The sequence below is a fragment of the Polyodon spathula genome, chromosome 5 (assembly GCF_017654505.1).
Source record: "Polyodon spathula isolate WHYD16114869_AA chromosome 5, ASM1765450v1, whole genome shotgun sequence".
Lineage (NCBI taxonomy): Eukaryota > Metazoa > Chordata > Actinopteri > Acipenseriformes > Polyodontidae > Polyodon > Polyodon spathula.
Window position 1 is genome coordinate 19,659,412 of NC_054538.1, and position 14,219 is coordinate 19,673,630.

At 39.3% G+C, this 14,219-nt stretch overlaps 1 protein-coding gene across 1 annotated transcript; it reads right to left on the minus strand.

Moving 5' to 3' along the window:
- Nucleotides 1–5,015: 5,015 nt before the first annotated feature.
- On the minus strand, nt 5,016–13,894 carry LOC121315680 (F-box only protein 28-like). The gene is made up of 5 exons (XM_041249986.1): nt 13,706–13,894; nt 12,358–12,467; nt 9,244–9,382; nt 6,554–6,749; nt 5,016–6,205 (listed from the first exon to the last, which is right to left on the minus strand). The coding sequence occupies exons 1-5, from the start codon at nt 13,892–13,894 to the stop codon at nt 5,811–5,813; spliced, it is 1,029 nt and encodes a 342-aa protein (XP_041105920.1). The 3' UTR covers nt 5,016–5,810.
- Nucleotides 13,895–14,219: the final 325 nt, after the last annotated feature.

Here is a 14,219-nt window from a genome sequence, read left to right on the forward strand (position 1 = left end):
ATTATTATTATTACAGTTTCATAATTTGTATAGTATTTGTTTTAAAGCATATGAATTTTAAAACTCGTGCAGTATATGCATTTTTAAGAGTGCAAAGACAAAGACAAATTATCTGTAAGAAATAATACAATTTTAATGGTATTCTATTGAAAGAAACAACTGCAAAAGCTGGTAGGAGCAGTTTCTTTATTTTTATGCTAATTGTAAGACTCATATCACATCTAAGTGACCAGCAAATGGGCATTCAATTCCGCAGACCCCGCGACAGTCATTCTAAATCCGCAACATAAAACTTATATGTAAGATCATTGTTTGTCTGATATTAAAAAAAAAAAAATCTGAATTTTGTCATTATCAACTTATGCTTATATGTACATTACATTGGTTGATGGGTTCATAATTCATGTTGCAAATTATAACATTTTAAATGAACCAATGTTGTTGTTTTCTTTTTCTTTTATTTAATTCTTACAAAGTGACTTATTTAAATAGCTAATGAATTAACCCTTTAAGGTACAAGGGACATATGTGTCCCACAGATAAAGTGACCCTAACTTTATTGTTTTTGCAATGAGGTGCACAAAACAGGGTTTTTAATTTACTGACAGACTGGATCTGCTCATCCAAATTGTCAGTTTCCTTGTGATTCTTCAGTCACTCTCAAATGTATTTTAAGAACTCATCTGAACAGCTGCTCAATTCCTTGTATACCTTAAGGGGGTTAAACTTTATGAATAGGGCCATATGTTCCATGAGATCTCTGTTCATAAAGGAGACATTCTCCCTTTACCGGTGCTGTGCCCCCTCCACTCTCCAGGGAGGACTGCTTTCCCACTACGCCATGATAATGCCAGTTTGCTAAGAGATCATTCTACCCTGGATGTAAAATACATGTGCGCAGTAACCTAGAGACTGTGAATGTAAAGTAATTTGAAACCTGATGATGGCAACTGCAGAGGTTTTCTTAGTTACATTGGCATCACTAGGATTGTGTAGCTATGTCTGTCACCTGTAGAGTCAGGGAACATAAAAATGCACACACAAAGATGCAACATTTTTATTTCTAGTATGGAGAACCAATATTACAGAATAATGTGCAGATAAGGGGAGTCATAACATATGATTGACATATACAAACATTTAAATGATCATATTATCAAATTAGTACTGGTCTCAGGTTTCAGTTTTAAACTGCACCCTTTTAAAACTTTTACAGCTTGTTAGAGACCATTCTTCAAAAAGAGGGCCCACACTTCAGAACAGGCCCACTTTACTAAGCTCAGGTATTACCATGTATTATCAAACTGGACAGAAAACACTGATGTGAAGAGAGTAACCAGGTTTACTAAGGTCTGGATCCATAAAGAAAAATGAGGGTTAAGCTTGTTGTGAGCAGATTCAAAATATAAAGTAGAAAAAAATAAAACTGATTCAGACTCATTAGCATAGTAGCATTAATCCAGCTAGAAGTGTTTTAACCTTGCTTTAATCTTAGAAATAACTAGCAGAAATAATATTTAAGAACACTATGGCCTTCTAAATTCAGAAATTACTGGAAGCTCGGTTTTAAACAACCTGCCTAAACTAGCATGTTTTTTTTTTTCTGCTTAGACTGAGGTAGTTAAAGATTTGCAGGTCCTGGTGAACTAAAGCTCATGAATTTCCAGTCTTGAACCCTGAAGGTTGTAAAGCGCTGTGGTTGTGCTTTCATATTCACATCACCGGGTCTGGGTCATTGTGAAACCTTTGTTCAACTGAGTGTTCAGACTAACAGAAGAGCAGCCAAGGACAAAGGTCTCAGAGATAGTGGAGGTACTGACCCATGTTGTTAGGAGGGTGAATTTTATATTATCATTTTGTGGAGCAAAAGTTTCTGCTCATCATCAGAAAGCTCAATGCAGCCTCATATATCTCCACCTTTGTCATTTCAAGTTCAAAAGACAGGCTATAATAAAAACAAAATTAAAAAACCTGCAATGTTTCATTCTCCTGAAGCAAATACACATCAGTTTTTTTTTTGTTTCCCCAATTTAATTAAAATATATAGATTGCATTCTGAGACCTTTTTAATTGACCTAAAAAGTAAAAGCATGTTAGTGTCTGCCAAATAAATAACAATACAAGATTGAGTCAAATATATATTCTTTATTTACCTACTGTATATAGTAATGGAGAATGCTGTATAATTTATATCTAAATGCCTCAGAATGTGTTCTGAAGTTCTACACTTAGTTATAATACACAAAGCGCCAGTACAGGTGTAGTTTTTGGAAATATAAAATCCACTGTTGGTGTCAAACAGTAAATTTAGCTTTATGTTTTTACCTCAAGCATTGGGATTCTAAACATTTAAGCAGTTAAGAAGACATTTTATGATACTGCAAATCAAGAACAATAACTACTTCCAAAGATTTCTACTCCCCCTTCCCAGGAGTTTAGGGGCAAAGTTCATAGTGATGCAGTTTAGAAATACTGATGTTGCAGTACAATTACTAAACATATTTCAACAACAGACCAATTAACTTAACAGCATTACGTACTTTAGACCATAATTAAAAAAATGCTGCAGAGTGCTTTTTTTATTCATAGAGGCATGGTTATCTTAAGGAACTTACTGTACCCAATAAAGCAGGTTTGAACTTGTTTGTACACCATGTATCGCTAAGTAACATGTTACTCGTTTGTATTATACCGATGGTAGCCAGCTTCTCCCACTTAATTGTTCAGCATTCCAGAACCTTGCTGCACAACGGCGCCATCTAGCGGTTGGTGTTTGTGTCAAAAGAGTAAACTACAGGATAGCAGTTAATTCCTCTTGCAAACATGCAACTTCACAACATTCCAGGCTACAGCATGATATGCAATGTTGTTTCGTCGACAATCACATCAAAACAATCGCAAAATATTTAGGATATTTAATTTTGAAAGTACTTCGCAAATTTCTCATGTTCAGTACTTTTCTAAATAAAAATAAATACAAATATTTTGTAACTTTCTTTTAACGGTAATGTTAATACCTCTTTTAATATTGTAATGAATTTAACAATGTGTGCAACAAACCATTGGTTAACCAAAACATTAGATAATTTACAAGATTTCATCTTTTTCTCCCTTACAATACAAGTATATTTCACATTCTAAACTCTTAATACATATAGATTACAGTACAGTCATTTCTAAACAGGAGACACTGTCTCTTATATTAAACCACAAGCTCTAGTTTCTTGATGTTCAGCCACACTCTATGTGTCTGTCTATCTTGTCCACTTACAGATTTCCCTATACCTCAGTTTGCCCTTATATCAGAGTATGGGGTAGTTTGTCTTTGCTTCAAACCACCAGGTCTGGGGTAGTTGTATACAAGTTCAAATAGATTGGTAACATCAGAGTTGCAGGGCAACTTTTATATTAAAAAAATAAATAAATCATAGAAAACGTACACAATTAAAAACGCCCTAAAGAGGGCAACTGTGAGCTGAAGTATTTTCGCTGGTTAGGTGGGCTGGGGCTGGAAGCAGGAGCAGGCACTGACGGGCAGCGGCTTTGGGTGAACTTGCAGCTGCTCCACTCCCTTATGTCTTACAGCAGGGCTTCCCAACCCTTAATTGAACTTATAAACCCTTAACTGAACTAACAGTTTGCTTAATTAGACCTTTTCACCAATTTTTAGCTCTTAAACAGCTTCAGATTTCAAGTTAGCTATAACATTTTATAAATAACTTGAACTCTGCAACTTTCTAGGAGCTGAGAACAATTAAAATGGTCTAATTAAGCAAATTATTAGTTCAATTAAGGGTCGTTAAGTAACAGACTTTAGTTGTAATGAAAACCACATTATGCATGCACACACACACACACACATATATATATATATATATATATATATATATATATATATATATATATATATATATATATATATATATATATAATTGCAAGATGTGACCTGGGTTAAAAATATATGTATTCTGCAACATGCAAATCAACGCTGGATAACACTTACAAATTTAAAACCAGAGGAAACAAAAGAGCCACAGTACAGCCTCAACCAACACATTACAAAATCCAACAAGATAGAAATACCGGGATTATATGATTGATTTGCAAACTCCAGGCAGTGCCAATTCATAAATACCGATATGTTCCCACATTAACGTTATAGAACTAGATTTGCAGCATAGCATTTTTTCTTTTAATTCAGCCTATGTATAAATCAGTTATTTATATTGTAATGGAGAACGTGGCCCACAGCCACTAGCTCTGCATTTTACCATTTATTGTTAATGTATGACCAACCCCTACCCCACTTAACAGCTTTGTAGAGGCACAATTGCAAGTCCACTTTTCGATCAAAGTATTGGTTACAAAAGCCAATAATCCTAAAAGCAAGCTAATCTAATAATCCACAATGTGTTAAAGAAAAAAAAAGCTTTGGTGTCTGCTTGGTGCTTATGGCTGTTAACTTGTAGTCACAACAAAGCATTCTCCTACAATGACAACAAAAAGGAACAAAGATTCCTCTTCAATGCAGTGAAATCTAATTTGTTTTAGCGTGTTCTGATGGTGTTAAGGTGGGTGAAGGTGTGCTTTGTGATGGTGGTACTCTATAAAAAATAAAGATTGAAGGTGGGGTGTGGGGGCATTGACTGAGCTCTGACATAGTAAAGCCCTACAAACAGAAGAGGGCTGAAGCCCCGATTTGTGCTAATGCCCTAATACAGAACTTTACTTCAAGAAAGAAAAGCTAAATATGAACAGACTTCCAGTAAAACTAGAAGGCACAGGGGTATGGGATACAGGCTATGTCACTGTATTGATTGATGGAGGTTTATGGAGACAACAGAGGAGACTTCTAATCAATACATGTTCTGCCTTAACATACAACATTTGTTTTGTGAACACAGAAATACAATGTGTGTGTGTGTGTGTGTGTAATATATATATATATATATATATATATATATATATATAAAATTTTTATTTTAATATTCTTTTTCTATGTTGCAACATTGTTGCAGAGTCTAATTTCCATCTATATAACTGTTCCATTACAACCTGAAGGGAATATGCATTTGATTAACTTGCAAAAAAAACAAAACAAAAAATAAAAACCCAGAAAAAAAGTTTTTGCCAGATGCTGTTGAAATTAAAGTTTGTCAGCTAACAAATTAAAAGCGAGTCCATCAGTAGTTTGCTTAATTAAATTCAAATTGCTGACTTGAGCATTCATTTAACTGCCCTGATCTTCCAAAGCAAATGGCATTTCTTTAACTCCTTTAAAAAAAAAAAAAAAAAAAAAAAAACAACCAACCTACCTACCCCCCTCCCTCCTCCAAGAAAATTAAAAAAAATAATAATTAGAAAAAAGTTACACATTGGTGTTGCAGCTAACTCTTCTGGCAACCAAGAAAATCCATTAGTAGAACCTAAACATTCCACCTTTCTACAGTTACCTGCAATTAAATGCCAAACCACCAGAACTGAATTACTGTTGGCCACCTCTACCATTTTAAAAACCCCCAAAGAAACCTTTACCTGGCTTTCACCGGATAGGAGAACTTTCTTTGGACAGTAATTTAATTTCAGTCAGGACTTGCCCCTTTTCCTTTTAACGTGCAGGCTTGCCTATTCTTTGCCCTTGTCAGGACATATTGCTACTTTAAAATAGATACAGTAGGTTTGCTGTCCCTATCACCGGGTGGGTCAAAACCGTAGAGTTTTGGAGTGGTTGAGGAAGAGGTGTGTGTATGTGGCTGAGGGGGGGTGGGTGGGGAGGCTGGCTACTGCCTTGCCATGGAATCTCCCCCCATTTATTTTTGGCTCCGTAGGCGTTTGGATTGCCGGGGGCTGTCTGCTGCCTTCCTGCTGCGCTTGCAGGGTGTCTCCAGGCTGGTTCCGGCAGGGCTGTCTCCCACTGCACTGTCCATCAGTTCACGCAGTTTGCGCTCCAGCTCTGCCAGCCGTGCATTCTGCTCTCCGATCACGTGGGTCTGCTCCAGCAGCTTCTGTTCCTGGTCCTGCAGCTGCTTCTGTTGCTCCAGCTGCTTGACCCGCAGCTCCGAGATCTCGCGCCGCAATGCCGTCACTGCCGCCCCATTCACTTTCACCTGCTGCTGCAGCTTCGTCATCTCTGACCGTGACGGCGTGTTTTTGGCCAAGAGCGACATCGTGGTCAGGGAGGAGGAGGAGGAGGAGGGGCCCGGCACTGAGTAAACAGAGAACACGCCATTAAAACAAAGCATTCACTGAGTCCAGCATATCAGGGACTGAAATAATACCCATTCCAGGTTTTATTAGCAACAGTCTATAGGTATCAAGCTCAGGTGTGTCTTAAGCTCATAGGATAGCAAACTGCTAAGCAGTGGGAGTCCCTGTACAACAACTGGTGTTAGTACCCTAAAAAAGTAGATCTTCATGACCTGCATCCACAACATATAAACATATATTCTATGCTATTTTCAAAACAGAAGCAGTTAAGCTTTCATTACCCTCATCATCACTGTGTGAAAGCAGGTCAATACATAAGACATGCATCAATCTGTGATCTAAATACCTGGAGGGGAGCCAATCAGTCGGCCCGACATGTCAGCCCCGGGGAGCTTCTTTTTGAGGATGGGGACAATCTTCTCGTCAAAGTACTCCATGGCCATGGAGGAGATATCCCGCAGCTCCTGCAGCACTTCGTGAGCTCTCTGGGGTGCCCGCGTGGAGTTCACGTAGCGCAACACCCGGTAAATTTCATCTATCACCTAGGAAGGAAATCAGACCGTCATTGTGAGGACTCAGGAGACCGCAGATCAGTCAATGCTATATGATGCATCTGCTGTTTATACATACAACAAACTAAAGTACTGACTGATGAATTGGGATTCACTTTTCCACAGTTAAAAACATTTACTATTTTAACTGTGGCAGTGGTTCCCAAATGGTGGTATGTTTACTAGAGTCCTGCATCGGTTCGAGTACCCGGCAGTGACTCGCAGAAGCAGGTCGGGTTCGGGTCGGAATGCAAACTTTTTCGCAGTTTGCGGTTTTGGTGCGGGTAAAAAATTAAAAAAATTCTGGTCAGGCTCGGGTCTAAATTTGAATCATTAAAAATGTTTTCTGCCCTTTCAGCATACTCGTCTGTAACCCTCTCATAACGTATTAGAAGGTAAATGTACTGGTATTTTCTTCGACGAGGTGAAACAAGATAGAGCAGGGTCTAACATGTATTGGATACTAGTGTGAGAGGTAAATCAGAAGTGCGGCATTCTTTTGGAATCATAGTGAATGAAAACAATGACCATGTGACTGGATTCGTTGCTTGTAAAACCTGTCTTGTGAACGACAGCCACAAAACTGGTACATCTCTGCGAAAGAACACGTGTAGCTCCCTTTCAACTGGTGGCATGCAAGGCATGGACAGGTATTTTATAGTAAGGTAAGTAGAGATAGTTAATCCTTTGCGGTTCTATGTCAGACCAGGTCCGACATTCTGATTTTCCCTTTCCAGTCCGATGTCGGACCCTATCCAATATCAAAAAGATGTAAAGCACAGGTCTCTAGTCATTTTTTCTTTGGAAAAAAAGGGGGCGTGCGAGCAATAGAGCTAGCAGCTGCATCACAGAGATAATGATGGACACAAACAAAGAGATAGCTGCTTCCGCATCCAGTGCTCAAAGAATATCACAGACATTTGCAGAGCTTTTTGAGATGTTATAGTAATAAACTTGGATCGCACTATTGAGGAGTTTGGTGATAAAATGAGTGATCAGGAGAGGATTTATCAGTATACACATCTATAAAGAGATCTGAAATACAGCGAACAAGGGGGTGGGGCTTGGCTGGAGATGCAGTACTGATGTCGTTTTGCCATGCAATGCATTTTAAACCTGTTTTACTCTGAAAAAAAATCTTTTAAACAGCACATGTAAAATAAACAGCGTGTGTGAAAATAAACTGGACCTGACAAGCACTGAATAAATGGACTGCAAAGGGTTAATATGTTACAAGGTTAAAATATATCCAGACTACTAGAGAAAGCTATCATGCTGTACAGCCTATTGTGTAAACTCAATCTGTGGAGAATGGTAGAGATATATGTGTGAATGTGAGAGCGTGGGTCAGTTGACGCAGGCAGTAGGTAAAGGACAAACACTTGCGCGCTCAGGTCAGGTTGCAGGTCTTACTAAAGCGGGTCGGGTCACTTGTAAGAAGATGGTGTTGCAGCAGGTTCTGGGTAAGGGTCTGAAGCGGTTCGTAAAAAATCGGACTGTGCAGATGTGTTTAAGGCAGACATTTTTTGGTTTTTTTGCATTTTCAATGCTTGTCATACTCCAGCTTTAAAAACACACTGGGAATTCCTTTTAATTTCTGGCATAAAATTGTGTGTGATGCTAGTTATAATTTAGACTTCTGTTTTTCGTTTAATTGCATTTTTTTATGTTTTTTTTTTCTTTTAGCTATTTTCTAGTTATGTATATTGTTTTTCTCTGGGCTTTCGTTTTTTATATACTGTATAAAATTATTGTTTTCGGTTACTTTCCAAAATGCTTAAGTTGTACCTTCTTTCCTTAGAAGTCTTCCACAACAAAATCCTTATGGTCACGGCACAGCCTTCTGGGGTTTCTGTGTGTAGGCATTTTTTTACATTTCGCCACACTTTGCAGTTCTGTTTTAAATCCTCCGGATCTTAACTAATATAGCTTGAAATCCTGCCAACAAGCCTCCTTTCGGGTTTAAAGTATTCAGAATGAATCATACATTAAATTACATTAAAATATAAACCTGTATGTTAAGGGCACAAAGACATCTGATAGGTACTTGACATTCAAAAAAGTTTGGGCACCGCTGAGCTATGATATGGTGCCATCTTGTGGTAAAAAGCAATTCCTCTGTGGACCTAATACTCAGTCTTTTTTGTGTTCCACCCAATACTTCAAAACACAAATACTACTAAAAAAGTAAATCTATAATACAGGTCTTCAAATCACCACCCACTCCCCTCTATCATAGACAAAATTAACATGGCAGATTTAAATACTTGAATTATTTTGTATGTAGTGCGCACAGCCCAAGCTTTGAGCTTTGAAATCATTTAGCTTCTTAAAATCATTACAGTTGATCTCTGGGATTTAGAGCTCTACCACCAGAAGCCAGACCACTTCATCGTTTTGCGTTCCTTTAGGTCAGATATACTGCTGTATACAAATTTAGATTGTTGCATTAATACATTTTGGAATCAGGTTTTTGTTGCCCTACCTTTCCAGGGATAAAGCAGCACAGGTTAGAGTCAACATATTTCATGAATGTCATGTTGAGCAAGGAAAGGCGTGTTTCCACAGCTGCCAGTATGTCTGCATGGCGTGCAAGCGAGTGGTTTCTTCTCTCTGATTCTCGCCTGAAAAGAGAAAGGGGACGTGTCAGGAACATTCACATCCTCTGGCAGGTACTAAATCAACATGTCAGGCAGCAATATTAACAAAAATGTACAGCTCCACTATATTCCTGTTGTCAGGTGTAACTGTGGGCCACTTAAACATCATCCTTTTAACAAAATGACATACAACACCCTACTACTGCAAGTGGAAGGGCCATTTTCATTGCAATGGCGATGACACAGAAGCAAATGTGATGTAGTGGAAATTAGGTTACCTCCATACATAGGACGAGATTTACCTGTAAATGGGTTTCTTCCAGTTCGGAGTGGACTCCACACAACAATGGAACCTTTCCGCTGTCGGGCTAGGAAACACATGGACAAACCATCCTCTTCTCCAAGAATGTCTTTTATATCCGACATAATCCCAGTCAGGAAAGCAGTTTTCAAAGTGAAGTGTTTCATATCAGCTGACGCCATGGAGGATGCGTGAGACGCCTCAATACAAGAGACAAGCTCCACTGGGGTACTATATGACGTGAGGGGGGTCTCAGGTGTATGAGCCCCTTGAAGTATTCACTGACTAGGAGATGGGATCCCGCCGATACGTCAGCCAATCCTGGCAAGAAGTTAGAGACTGCAGATGAATAGACCTTAACAGATGACAGGATCAACTGCAATAGATCTGCAGCAAGTCACAAATTGTGACCACTTTGTAGAGTACCACTTGTGGGTGGATTTCTTTTTTGCTGCCAGTTTCAGCCATGCCTAACTTAAGAGAATTTGTGCCTTTCAGCAGCCATGCTGCTAACCCGAAGTACAGGGGGTTTCCACGGAGTACTCCTCCCTGATCCAGACACAGTAAGTCCTAATGGGTAGATGAACTGGTCTCTGTTGTGCCATGTTTAGGACAGCGGGGAACCAAAAGCTCTTCTCTGTCCACTTTCTGCATCACCTTTGGAATGAGGAGAAAAGGTGTGAAGTGTACAGAAGACCCACCCACCAGGGAATAGAGAACAGGACTGATGCTAGGGTTCCCCGATGAGGGAAGCAGCTGCAGAATAGCTGAAGGCGAGTATTTTCGGGTGACACAAATAGATCCACTTGAGGGCAACCCCATTTCTGAAAGAGTTGCTGAACCACCTCCTCGCAGAGACGCCACTCGTATGGATTTGCGTGTCTGCCAGCACATTTTGCTTCCATAGGTAGACGGCGTGTAGCTCGATGCCTTTGTTGCTGCACCACAGTCCAAGCTTCAGTGCCAGGTAGCACAGGGACACCCCCGATACCCGCCCCCCATGTCTGTACTCGCTTGTTTGTTGCCTGATTCTGCTGAATGGTTAATCTTCAACCCTTTGAGGCCCTATGTCGGACCACATCCGACATTACAGTTTTCCCTTTCCGGTCCGATGTCGGTCTGAAAGATGTCAAGCAGAGGTCTCTAGTCGTCTTTTCTCCAGAAAATGCTGAGAAAACCTTTCAATGTCCGAGTGGGACAGATAGGAGAAGCAGGAAAAAAAAAAAGAAAAAATGGGCGGATCTCAGCAATACACATAGCCCGTGCACTACAGACATAACACGGACATAAACAAAGATAGCTGCTTCCGCATCCAGCGCTCAAAGAATATCACGGACAATTGCCAAGTATTTTGAGATAAACATAATGACTTGGATCGCATTATTGAGGAGTTCGGTGATAACACGAGTGATCAGGAGATGATTTATACAGAAAACAAGGGGTGGACAAAAATAAACAGTGCGTATGAAAATAAAATGGACCTGACGCGTCTGACAGGCAAAGAATAAATGGACTGCAAAAGGGTTCATATTTAATGTTTATATTTAATATTTTGCAAGTGTTGTGTATGGAATTGGTGACCGCACCTTTGTGTACAGTAATATGGAAACAGCATAATGCAGCTGTCATAATCAATGTTAGTGAAATTCTAATCTGACAGCATGTAACAGACAGCTCTTATGATTTACATACCGTTTATTCTTCTGTAAAAAGTTTAAATTGCAGTGAGTTTGTTCTGCTATATTTACGATATTAAATACACCACAGCAAGCATATTGTCATATTTTCATTAGAACAATCTGAGAGCTAAATTTAGTAAATGGCGTTTTTTTTTTTTTACTGCAATCAAGTAGGCTGCAGTACATAGTACACTTCCTAACAGGGCCGGCATAACCATATAGGCAGAACAGGAGGACGCCTAGGGTGGAAAATTGAAGGGGGTGGCAGAAACAGTGCACAATTACATTTTATACTACTATTTTTTTTTTTTTTAACCATAAAAAAGTTCAACATCTTAGATCACTGTTTCTTGTTCTACAAAACTTATTGTTGATGTTGCAGAGCAGTGGTGTAGTCCTAAATCTGGAAGTACAGGAACGCGATGATCATGCCGGTGCGGTGTCACGCAAAATCTCGTCTCCCCTGGGTACAGGCTCGTGGTTGTTGAGCCCATTGATAAGCAAAGGACGCATTGGATGAAATTCGCTAAATTGGCAACATTGCTTGAAGGTGCAGAAAAAAAATATTTGATTTACCGACAGCTTATTAATGCCTTGGCACAACAAGGAAAAGAGACCGCTTCATCTGTGCCCTGGCACTGAAATTTGAGCGGCTGTGTGCCATTAAAGCATTTTCCTAACACACTGGTAAACATTTTTTAATTATATAAAGTTAACTCTTAAGTCAAGGACCTGCCTAAAAAAAAAAAGTACTGGAGGATTTGCTGTGCACAATTATATGATAAGTAGCAGCTATTGAAATCAGCTTTGTGATGACCCTGGGAGCTGTTGAGTTTCCAAATGGGTGCACATGGAATTTAAAATGTTACCCTCTTAAGGTACTGTTGATGTGGGTCCCAGATTGGCACATGGAAGTATGCGTCCCTCAGGTCCACTAGTGCCAGCCAACATGACGGAATAGTAATATTGCCAACCCAGAGAGAATTATGCATTTCTAACACAGTACAGGTGGTACTTACCTGGGCAGCTGTGCTTTGACCTGTTTCTGGCAGAGGTTGTGGTACCGCTCCACCCTCAGGAACCCTTGGTTTAGCATTCGCTGGCAGATCACGTCCATCCGCTTACACACCTGCCAAGGCAGAGGCAAGGAGACCATCAGGCAGGAAATCCTAATGATATTACAAACTGTTTGGGGATACGCAACAACTGTGATCAATAGTATGACCATGCATTAGTGGTTTGTCCCCAAAGCAGAACCAAAGGTAAGACTTGGAATAACGCTTAACTTAAATTGCCGCTTCTTGGCACATAATGACTTTTGGTGCTAAAGGTCATACGCTCCGACTGCTACACTGTTGGGTCACTGGAGTGAATCTGACTTATAGTACAGAGAACAAGCAAAGAACCAGGAAAAATTGGAACACTCTTGATTCTCCTTTTTAAAAGCCAAAGAACATAATTTAAGAAATGTACAAAGCCATCTAATTAGTCTCACTCCACCACTCAAGCTAAAATGCATCTAGTGAACATTACATTTTCTTAACTTACTTTAAAGCCCAGAACCCTACAAAAAACAAGACTTGGGAATAAATTCACAGAAAGCAGTTTGCCCTGAACAAACCGGTTTGCATTGGTTTTATGCACTATTTACAAGTTCGTCTCAACCTCCTAGGAGAACTAGGTAGTTGATAAATAATATGACCTATAGCGTGAGTCAACCATGTGCTTATTTATAGAAACCCAAATAGGGTGTAAAAAAAAAATAAACATAAAAATAAATTCGGTCGTGACCACTTTAGTTCAGTATCATATTCCTGTTTTAGGGTAGAACGACAGGACCCTGTTTTATTGCTCTTTTTCCCTCATTACTAACTTACAATCTTACATGTAACCCTCGAATACACAAAACTCACACCACGAGAACGAATAAAGTTACTGAATGTCAATCTCGTCAAACATTAATATGAAATATACAGTAGTATGAACAAGTAATAACGGCACCCAACTAGAATTAAAATATACTCATTTGCTGTAGTGCTGCAGCCGGAATGTCCCGAGTTTCAGATTTTTTTTTTTTTAAATTTTAAATAAATTACACTATACCGACGTATTTTCTAAAGAGCTTAAACAACCTGACAAGCAAGCTGTTCTTCGGGCTGCTGCATTAATTAACAACACACCCATCGCAAACATGCAATGATATTTTACTCAGTTTGTAATAACGTAATATTGTTTAACTATAATATACTGACGTGGGCTTAACTTTTGCATTGTGTCATCGTAAAATACCGCAACACTAAAACAAACACTAAATCGCTCTCTATAGTGCCGATATGCATTTTTGTGTTTGTTTTTGTTCCGTCTCACCAGGCGGAGAAGGCTGGTTTCATCATAAGTGAGGCAATTTAGAATGGTGTCTATGACCACGATAGGGAGCCCCAGGAGTGGGTTGTTCTGGTGAGCGTGGTCCGGCGGCGGAGTGCAGAGTCTCGGGGAAACTGATCCAGATTCAAGCGCTCCAACACCGCCGTCTACTCCCTCTTCCACAGCCGCCATCTTTGTCTACTAAGGAATATGTGAAGTGACGTATGGTATGGAGCCAAACTAATGGAGGAAATGCTTCCAATCTGGAACCTTGCATTAGAAAGGCTTTGCCGCGGCCATCATTTTTACTGGCAAACGTGTTTTTTTCGTTTAACTTTAGTGTGTGTGTGTGAGACTGAAACGAAGGAATTAAAGTAATGGGTATTGATTGTTTGGGGAAATGTCGTCCACTTTACTAGCTCGTTGCTTTGTTTAATAATTTTATAACACAATTGGAATTTGTGGTTTCCAATTTATTTATTTTTTTAAAAAAAAAGGAAAACACAAAAAAAAAGAG

What these genes read in the sequence shown, in the direction of transcription:
- LOC121315680 (XM_041249986.1), bottom strand. Translation starts at nt 13,894, where the DNA reads ATGGCGGCTGTGGAAGAGGGAGTAGACGGCGGTGTTGGAGCGCTTGAA. An exon ending in AAACCAGCCTTCTCCGCCTG is followed by an intron (nt 12,468 to 13,705) that starts GTGAGACGGAAC and finishes CTGCCTTGGCAG; the next exon opens with GTGTGTAAGCGGATGGACGT. An exon ending in GCTGCTTTATCCCTGGAAAG is followed by an intron (nt 6,750 to 9,243) that starts GTAGGGCAACAA and finishes TTTCCTTCCTAG; the next exon opens with GTGATAGATGAAATTTACCG.